General features: G+C 37.9%; 1 protein-coding gene across 4 annotated transcripts in view; it reads right to left on the bottom strand.

The window, feature by feature from the left end:
* Positions 1 to 2,731: 2,731 nt before the first annotated feature.
* Positions 2,732 to 10,752, bottom strand: part of SLC11A2 (solute carrier family 11 member 2) — a 70,993-nt gene continuing 62,972 nt past the window's right edge. For 3 of the 4 annotated variants that reach the window (XM_087956347.1, XM_026677335.2, XM_026677338.2), the window contains one exon: positions 2,732 to 6,222. In XM_087956347.1, the coding sequence (XP_087812473.1) occupies positions 6,145 to 6,222 (78 nt within the window). In that variant the 3' untranslated portion in view covers positions 2,732 to 6,144. Of the gene's footprint in view, positions 9,416 to 10,752 lie in introns of all 4 variants that reach the window. The other variant, XM_087956349.1, reaches the window with a different exon arrangement.

Genomic DNA, 10,752 nt, shown 5'->3' with positions numbered 1-10,752 from the left:
TGAGACTCCTTTCATTCTTCCTTTGGCTTCCTTCCCACCACTGAATGTCATGTCTGTACTTCCTTCCGCCTTCTTCACTAGCCTAGTGAAGAGAAGGACCAGGGATGACATACTGTATATAGTAGTGTTCCAATATTTCAGAGGCTGTCACAGAAAAGAGGGAAACAATCTATTTTCCAAAACACCTGAAGGCCAGACAAGGAACAATGGATGGAAACAGATCAAAGAGAGGTTCAACCTAGAAATAAGGAGAAATTTTCTGACAGAACAATCAACCAGTGGAACCACTTGCCTCCAGAAGTTGTGGGTGCTTCATCACTGAAGAGACTGGACAGCCTCTTGTCAGAAATGGCATAGGGTCTCCTGCTTGGGCCGGGGGTTGGACTAGATGACCTACAAAGTCCCTTCCAACTCTGTTATTCTGTATTCTGACCACTGATCGTCTCCAAAAGAAACATATTAAAACAGGATCCTTTCCAGGAACAAAAGTGATTTATACAGAAAAGCAGGCCATGAACACCACCTGCTAATTTATATGCATTGTTTCCAATTCCTGTGAAGATATCACTTTCTTCTTTAGATTATGCTTGCAATCATAAGAATTTTTTTTAAAAAGATGGTTTGAAGTCATGATGTTGAATTTACACATCCAATATGAAGAAACAAAAAGCAAGTCTAGTGTTTTAGGGATCGTGATTTAAGATTGTGATTACTCTTTTAAGTTTAGCAATCTGGCTGTCACTTCGGAACAATATTGGGAGGGCAGGATTGATATTCTCTCTCCATTTTGGAGAACGGACACTAAAGAAGTAGACACTAAATGGCTGCTTTAAGAACAGCATTTGATTTCAGAATGGAGCTGTTCAAGCCCTTTTATTTTAGGTTGTGTTTAAAAATCAATATATATATTTTGTCACCTGCAATTTATTTAGTTTTCTATTTCCAAGTAACGGAGGTATTGTAATACTTGTTATATCTTGTTTTCCGAAGTTGTCCAGCTTTTCTCATCAACCTCAAACATTATTTCTGCACTTCCCAAGTAGTTGAGAAAGAACAAAGTTAACACTTGTTCAGCTTCTGACTTCAACTGAAGCATGGCAGTGAGGCTTCCAGCCTTATTTTCACAACATAGGTGCATTAACATTACTGGAGGATTAAGGCATCTATTTTACCTGCATTTTTAATGGATGATTTTGCTGCCAATATATAGCATTGTAGGGGGCTCTGGACAGGGCAGAAAGGAGCTGGAGACCCGTATGTGGTCTGGAAGCAGCTCACTCCTGCACTAGTTGCAGCAATACTTATATGTCAAGAAGTCAGCTACAATATCTTATGGATTCTATACACAAAGTCAACTCCCAGATTATCTTGGATGTAATTAAAGAGTGTTTATCTAAGCAAATTCGGACAGCTGATTCAGGTAACTGGCAGTCTATAAACAGGGAATGATGGAAGCTGCGACATCACAACAGAAAACCCCACCTCCTTTGCACATGCATGAACATAATAAAAACAGACAAGGCATCATGATCCCACAAGTGTCATCTTGTTTGTGCAGACACCAATGTTGATAATTGTCTTAAGATGGGCACCATTTCTGGGAACAATTTTGAAGATTCTGCAGCACATCAAAAGTTTTTCCACAATACCCATTCAAGCAGTTTGTACCAGGGGTGGGTTTCTACCTGTTCTGTCCACCTCTGTAGAACAGGTTGCTCCGAAGAGCAGGAGACATAGAACTGGTTCTATGTCTGCTGCTGTTGTGCCCGCCCGGGCTCTTACCTGACCTTTATTTCCTGCTTTTTCAACCTCAGCTGCTTTGCGCGACACAGCTGCAGTTGAAAAAGCAGGAAAAAAGGGCTTTTCCAACCGCTGTGCACCTGCATGCAGCGCTGCTCAGCTGTCCAGGCAGCTCAGCAGGTTGTAAATTGCACTCGCATGATTTGCGCATGCGCGCGCAATGCTAATAGACAGAACCGGTAGTTATACCAGTCGGATCCCATCCCTGTTTTGTACCTATATATTTCCTGCTCTCTCTCTCTCTCTCTCTTCTTTCTTTTTTTCTTTCTCTTTCTTTCTTTCCTCCCTCTACACCTCCCTCCCTTCTTCCTTCCTTTCCTACCTTTCAAGTATTCCTCAACAACTTCCATTTAGCACTAATTATCTACCTCCAGAGTAGTTCCTCTGAAGCTTCAGTGTTCTTCCTCTCACCCATCCAAGTGTTTTTACAATATCATTCAGATAGAAGAATGAGGGGAGAGAGCAATTCTCATCAGTGGTGCTATTCTACCAGTTCAGCCCAGTTCTGGCGTACTGGTAGCGCCAAAGATCAGCCGAGACTGAACCGGTTCTGACGAGCTGCTGTTGGGCCCACCTGCCTGCCTGGGCTCCCATACTGGTCTTTATTCCCTGCTTTTGAAGCACAGCTGCTTTGCACGGCATAGCAGATTGCTGCACATCAGCTGTTGAAGCTACAGGGATTGCAGGAGGTTAGCAGGAAAGCCTCTACACATGCGCAAAGTGTGTGTTTGGCACGCGCGCAAAGCATACCCCCCAAGCCACACCCACCGAACTGGTGGTAAACCACTTTGAAAACCACCATTGGTTCTCATGTTTGCAATTACTGTACTTAAAGCAGTTCTGTATTATTATTAATTTTTTAAAAAGTCACAGAATGCAAGGAATTGTAATGACGTACATTTGGTATAAGATGAGATCCCCAAAAGAGGAGTAAGTATTTGATATTTATTTGAAGATCTGGATTTTCATTTAAATAAACCAAAATGGCTGACCCAACATTTCAAATAAATTAGTACCAAATGTCAAGCAAAATTAACAAAAAGGAAAATGGATTTTGTAACATTAAACTTTTCAAAGCAATTGATACCAAAGGTACTAAACCAAATATTTTATTGCCCAGTTACAAATATTTTGAGCACCTTGAATCATTTTCATTGCTATCTGATCGTTCTGGTAGTACCATCAACCTAGTGAGTTCAAATGTACCTGTGCATCCAGGTCAAGTAAGAGACTTGGACATCTGTTTGAGCATAGGAATATTACATTCTTCAATCTGAAGCAGAAAGCAAAGTTTTGGCAACAGCTTTGCAGCCAGTCTTAGAAGCCAGTCTCAATTTATTGCTGAACAAGACACATCTGCCCCAAACTACATACAAGACTGTTGCAAAAGAACATCTACCTGTCATGGTTAAAGACTATGCGACTTTGTTGGCATAACTTTGTTTTAAAGCTATGTCAACATTAGATTTCCAAAATCAAAGAGAATATCTAATATTCAGAGATAGGATGCACGTTGGCCAACTAAAGCAGCTGTAGTATTTATGAGCATTAGTGTTTTCTACCAATATTGCCAATTTATTTCTGAATGTAAGGATTGGAAACTTGAATGGTTTTGGAATGGGAAATTTCTGAAATCAAAGTTCAATGCTGAGTGCGTTTATTTTATTTTTGCATCTAGGTGCATCCTCTCATAAAGGTCTGGAAATTAAATTAAATCTTAACACCGGAATGTGAAAGCAACAAATAAATCTGGTCATGCTAAGGTATGCCACCAATGATGGTTAAAAAGGAGATGTGATGGGAGGCATTTTACAATGAGAGATACCACGGTATCCTTATTCTCAGATGTGAGATAGAAGATATGAAAATTGTTTGATGTAGAGTACGCTATCTCCTACACGATCTTTAAAAACCTGTCTTTTTATTCTGGAACTGGACTGCAGGAAAATGGGAATGGACTATGGACTTTGAAGTTGCTGGCAATCACAGAAAAGGAGACGAAATGGGAAGTGAAATATCAAATGCAAAATATAGGATTTCAAGTAAAATATATATATTTTATCACACGTGCCTTTCTTTCTTTTTTTTAAGTGATCCTGTCATGAGGGCTAGAAAGCTACTTCTCAAAGGGAAAAGTGATACAAGGATTGAGTGGATAGTCTGTGGTGGAATTCCTCCAATCTTAATACTGCATTGAACAAGTTTTATAACAAAGCTTAGAGAGTAAGTACAAGGTTGCAATCCTGTGCATGCTCAGGTAGCATTTTGAACAATCTGTCTAGCCCTATATTGTTTTCTGACTTGAAACCAAGGTGAACTATGTAAATCGGATTGTGTATAATCTATATCAGGAGTCTCCAAACTTGGCAACTTTTAAGACTTGTGGACTTCAACTCCCAGAATTTCTTAGCCAGCCATGCTGTTTGGGGAACATTAGGAATTGAAGTCCACAAGTCTTAAAGTTGCCAAGTTTGGAGACCCCTGCTCTCTATCAAAGAAATTCCTCCCAGTTCTGTCTCTCCAACTGTAAAAATGTGCGTGAAACTTTCTTTGTACTTGAATGAACAAACACTTTTATCCAGAGCCTGAGGCATAACTTGAACAATGCTAGCAGAAGCCAGAAAAAGCAGAACAGATTAAACTCAAGGATGAGGGCAAAAGTCTTCGAGATATAGAACCTCTTGAGCAAAAGGCTTCATGTTTAATTCAAGCTCAGAAAAGAAGGTTGATTAATCTTCAAGAAATTGGGACAAGGGAGAATTATTATTGGATTTGTTACTTCTATTCCTTCTTGATGATAATTGTCATTAAAGATCAGGGACACTAATGCATCCAAAGCTTCCCTAACCCACTTGACATGCCCTTACATTGCTAGTGGAACAGCCAGAGTTTTGGGGCCATCATAGGGCTGGAGTTTTCCACCAGCAATTAAGAAAGAGGACCTACAGTGGATTTCTTTGGAATTTACCTTTCTCTATATTCTTCTTCTCACTACTAAACTTTCTTGAGAGGAAACAACAGCCTCTAGGTTTATTTATTCTTAGTAATCATGTTTTTTCCTTAGAGTCTATGGTCTTACAGCTTCTGGAGAAAAGAATCAGGGACCCAGTTGGAAAAACAATGACAATTCAGAATGATTTTGGGCTAAGCAGAATCTGCAGTTTAAGCACACTGAAGCAAATAGTATGCTCAGGAATTAGACTTGCATGAAACAAAAGGAAACAAAAAACTCCCTACAACAGTTAAACAAAACAGGGAACCAAAGGGTTAGCAAACACATGCTTTTCATGTATGCAAAGCACAGGAATATGCCATATGAAGGAAATGGGATGAAACATTGAATTTAGGATAGGAACATCGCTGGGAAACCTATAATTATTTTTGTCTAAACCACTCTTTTTCAACTTTGGGGACTTGAAAATGGGTGGACTTCAACTCCCAGAATTCCTCAGCCAATGGAATTCTGGGAGTTGAAGTCCACCCATCCTCAAACTGCCAAGATTGAGAAATACTGGTCTAATCCTAAAAAACTTGAAATGTGTTCTTATTCCATCTTCTATTTGTTCATCTTTATTTAATGTCTTATATAGGGCTCACGCAGATACTCTTCCTGGTGGATTATGATCATTAAGAGTTTCAGAAAGTTCTGTTCAATTTTCCTTTTGAATTAAAGCAGGATATTGCTTAATTTCTAGAACCCAATCTAACAGCATTCCAGAAATCAGAAGTTAAGAGAGAATTGTGAATCCTTCCAAAACAGATTAATGACACTTTGTATTAAGTGGGAGGCTTCCTATCAGAACTTTTATTTACAAATATGTACCTATTTATGCCAATAAAGAGGTAAGGATTTTTAAGTGGAAAAAGAGGAAGATGGTACCAAACTCTCCCTTTATTTGCGACTCTCTCCAGTGTAATTCTCTTCCAGCCTCCTCATAAATGAACTGAGATGTGCAAAAAAAATAAATATTAAGTTGAGCCCCCTTATTTCATTCATAGCTCTTCACCTTTTTGTTACCTTCTGCATTTTGCAGCTGTCTGTCAATTAGAACCATTTTTCTCACTTACAAGGTATGCTTCAACTTTGTCAATAGTCCTTTAATAGCCTTCATAGTTGACCTCATGTACAGCCAGCCTCTAAAGAGGTCTGTTTCCCAGTGTAACAGATAACTCTTCATAATTTGACTCTCCTTCCTGCTTCTTCTTTCAAGGGGAAGCTCAGTCTCCATTGGCCATTCTTGACTTGTACCCGCTAATATCAGAACCAATCAAAATTTGGTTTTGTGCAGCATTGAAAAGGTGTTTCAAATAAGTTACACTCGGTTGACGGTGGTGGACAAGATTTCATCTGTTCATGATTGGGACAGCATCAACATTTTTCAGAAGAAAGAGTTCAGGCTGAGAAGTGAGTCCCAGATGATACTAGGCAAGACAAAAAAAAGAGAAGTTGGTGGCAGTTAGAAATTCTGAAAGAAGTAAAATCCAGAAATCAAATATGAGATCTCCAAATTCCCCAGGAGGTGACTAGCCTGTAAAGGAATCACCCAGGAAATGGCAAGCAAAGCTGCTTCTTATCTTCCAGCAGATCAATTATTTCATTAGCTAGCCTAGGTTTTTGTGTGTGCAATTCTGACACAATTCCAAGCTGAGAAAGGACCTTAGTGTAACGAAGCATGGCCCTATTCTAATTTTTCCAAGTTTTTTTAAATCTCCGAGTTCTCTTAGATAATTTGACGCCAGCTTTTAACCATGAAGAACAGCAACAAAATCTAAGGATTTCAAGCGAAAATTGACATAATACGCCCTTTTTTTTTGTAGGCCATAATGCAGTTATTTGCTGAATGCAAAACAAGCCACATTGTGGCCTAGCACAGTAGGCAAACCCAATCCATTGCTGAATAATCCAAACAACTACTTAAATACTAAGATCTATTTCCAGAGATCACAGATGCTCTATTTGTCAGGCTCCCTTTGAAAATTAAGCGAGAATGAGCATCCGGTGTGCTACAGAATTGAGCAGATTAGAAGCGAGAAGTTACTTGACAGCCAATCATAGGAATGCACAATCCAATCACAGCGTTCCAAAGTTCCACTGGCGGTGATTCATTTTTTAAGAGGGCTGAACCAGGCTCTTATGAACAAACCACTCCCAGGCAAAACTGCTAAATTTGCAAGTAAATTACATCTTAGCCTAGACGCTATTTTTTTCTTTGTAGAATAGGAAGGCTTTTAAAATCATTGTCAAGTGTCTTTCAAGATAGAAATACTTCATAGAGATATTTTGTTCTCAAAATCCAATTAGTGACTCCTGTTTTATATAAGGGACAGACCTATTTGGCCAATTCTAAGGGTTAAAGGGATTTGTTATATCAGTGAATGAATCTTTGATAACATAGCGGCCATTATTTGATCCTATTCTACTGTTCCTTGTTTAAATATTTAATAAATACAGTTGGCACTAAATCTCTTCAGGAGTTTGTTTCGGGACGTGTTGAAGTTCTAAAGAAGGGTTTTCAAGATCTTCTAAGCAAAGGCCTCGAAGATGAAAGGCTGGGTGTTGATCAAACTCGCCCAAGTAGGTGCCTTCCTTATATCTGGAATTTTATATTTACAACTCCAATTGCCCCCGGCTAGCATAACCATGGAAATGACAGTCCATAGTAAATAGGTTGGGGGAATCTTAGTTTCTTGAAAACATCAGAGAACCAAATCCCTGAGGATAGATTGTTCTCCGTCTCTCTCTCTCTCTGGGCCTGTTCTTTGTAGCTGACGCTTGGAGAGATCAGCTTCCTTGCTGAAAAACACGTCATCATTTCAGCAATACCTGATAGAAATCTTACCCGTATTTTGCCTGAAGCTGCAAAGCAAACATTTGCATCTGAGTAGGTGGTGTGTTTTGAACAGTAGTTGATTGTTAGCAAGCATGTATGATACGAGTTAATTTCCTCATCTTTTTATGCCTCCTCACAAAGCTGTACAGTGTAATTCAGAAAATAAGACCCTGGTACAGAATCATTTAGTTTGGGTGAATGGGATCTCCATCTTGCAAATTCTAGTGCTCCAGATGTTCATATAACTGATTGAGACAATATGTAGGGGGGGTTGAGCATGTTCTGTTCTGCATAGGTGCAACAGCTTCATTTTACCTTAAGTTTAGCTGTAACAATTGCAGGGCTAGCCATGAATTAAAGGGTGTGAAAAAAAGTCAATATGGCAGTCATTGCCATTTTGAATATTTAACACACACCTCCTCTTTGCAGATGCCCTTCCTGGCTGCTAGTTGGGAGACACATCTACATTAAGTAGACTTTCCATTAATTTGTATCAACTTGGTACAAATTAATGTTTTGCAGATTAACATACTATTTGTTGCACTGCTTGATTGATGAGAACTTTTTTTAGTTATGTTTGGCAATCATTTGTTCTTCAATATTACTCTTTGAACCGCCACCCCCTTCCTATTATTTAGGAGTGAATTGTTGGATTTAACTTCATTATTGGATTAAGTGTTTTCATTCCTTTGCCTTTTTAATTATAATGGAAGGAATGCACTTTCCTTAGTCACGATCTGAATCTGCTCTAGGAAATTCCAGAATTCCTATTCTGGAACACATGCAAAGATCACTGAATCAGCATAAACAAGCCTCATCAGATTTTTTTAGACTCATGAAACTGGGGTTTAAGATACAGAGAATAAAATTTCAGCTATTAAGCAATTTGTTGTAACTAAATCACACTCTCAATCTCATTTAGACTCACAAATTGAAGACTATTTGCAATATCAATTTCTCACTACCTTATTTGTGTGTTTTGAGAAATATACCAAATTAATATTTCAAGTTCTTTCTGCATTCCTAGTATTGGAAAGAATTAATCTGTAACATGTTCCTACCTGCTATAAAAACAATGGGTGTGGATTACTATGAACTAGGCATACATATCTCCTATACCTAGCAAAATATTAAGAAATTCAACATGTATTGAGTGTTCATACATGGCAGTGCTTCTCTCTTCCTTTCACTTGGAATTTGAGGCATTTGAAAGGATATAGTTCAGTTTAAAAGTGTTTCAATGTTCTTGGGAATCCAAGAGATTTAAAAGTTCTCTTCAGCAGTACTTCTAAAAATCAGGGCTGAGGATCAAGAAATTTAGTGGTGCGGTTGGAGAGCTACAAATGTTCTATATTTTGAAGGACTATTGTACATACAACCACAGCTTCTTAATTGTGATGAGACTTGCAATATGTCACTCACAGGACATTATTAATCTTAAAATGAGTACCCTTTTCTAGCACAGAAAAACAACAGTCTAGGATTACCTGGCAACTAGATGAATGCACACATTGTTCTGGCTTTTACAAATGTTGTTTTACATCTCAACTTGCCAGACCTATGCTAAATTAATATTTCAATGAGTCATGATTGTATTTGAAGGCTTTGACATTTTCCCCCAATAAGCTATTTTTTTTCGCTTTGTATATGATATATTGAATATTCCCAAACATTTTTGTGATCAAAAATTGTGTATGTTTTCCATATTGTAAGAATTGGAATGTTTCTTAGGGAGAAAAACAATTACTTACGCTTTCCAGTTCCTTTAAAGCTGGCAAAGAAAGCTTGTCACAGGAAAAAGCAAAAAAAATTCTCATAATGTGTAGTATGTATGCAAGAGGATGACTGCATTAGTTTTAATTTAATCTGCATATAAAATTACTTGGAATATACTAGAAATATATTTTCTTAGTGGGAAGTATATAAGCCTTATAACATTGCTCCATTGGCCAAGTATATGTTAATGTTTTATTTTACCACTGCAAACTGTTTGTTTCTGCAAATTAGATCAATAATATGGCTATGGAGTCATATGAAACACATGCGTGCATGCGTGCGTGAGTGCATGTGTGTGTATGTTTGTGTGGTATTTATTGCATTATCTAAAGCAACATGTCCAAGCCACACATGGCCCTGGAGAGCTAATAATGCGACCCCACAGGTTCATAAATTTTTAACATCATATGATTATATACATGAATATATATTAATAATATATATATTTTATATGCAACCCAAGACAATTCCTCTTCACTCAGTGCGACTCAAGCAAGACAAAAAGTTGGACACACATAATCTAAAGCAAGACCAATAAATAGGATCAAGTCCTAAATGATTTAATCTAAACTTCCACATTGCTTCTCTTATTTGTGTAATTGTTACTTTTTGACTTGATCAAGATAAAAAGTTGTTTTTTTTTAAAAAAAAAAACTGTTTCTTTCCAAGTGATCAGCAACTGATATTTCAGCAGTTCCTTTGTTTTCCATCTTAGTTATTTGCCAGTGTCCCTGTTTACTAGCAATAGCAATAGCATTTAGACATATACCGCTTTATAGTGCTTTACAGCCCTCTCTAAGCGGTTTACAGAGTCAGCATATTGCCCCCAACAATTTGGGTCCTCATTTTACCCACCTCAGAAGGATGGAAGGCTGAGTCAACGTTGAGCCTGGTGAGATTCAAACTGCCAAATTGTAGGCAGCTGGCTGCAGCAGTAGCTTGCAATACTGCACTCTAACCACTGCGCCACAGAGGCTCCAAATTGCACTTTTACTTTACTAATTGCAACTTTACAGGAGTGAGGACTCAAAGTTTCTTTCTTATTTGCACAAAGTCAGGTATTAAAACAAGTTTTAAAGATGACCCTTTAGGTCTTCAGTTTTTGTTCATCTCACCTTAATAATATGAAAAGTTCAAATTGCTTATTGGAAATCTAAAAACAAAACAGCATTTTTGACAGCATGGAAATATCAAAATGCAAGAAAAAACGCATGTTCCAAAGAATCCATATTTGTAAAAATTGAGGTATCAAATCAGTGCTTCTAGTGCAATTCTTGAGTAACAGAAGATCTCAGGGCAGACACAAAAATATTTGTAGTAGGTTCAGAGAAGAAACGGTATATGA

The sequence above is a fragment of the Notechis scutatus genome, chromosome 2, assembly GCF_049901735.1.
Source record: "Notechis scutatus isolate UNSWTSFEM ecotype Mainland chromosome 2, rNotScu1.2, whole genome shotgun sequence".
Lineage (NCBI taxonomy): Eukaryota > Metazoa > Chordata > Lepidosauria > Squamata > Elapidae > Notechis > Notechis scutatus.
Note: the sequence above shows the minus strand (reverse complement) of the source record. Positions and strands in the feature narration are given on the sequence as shown.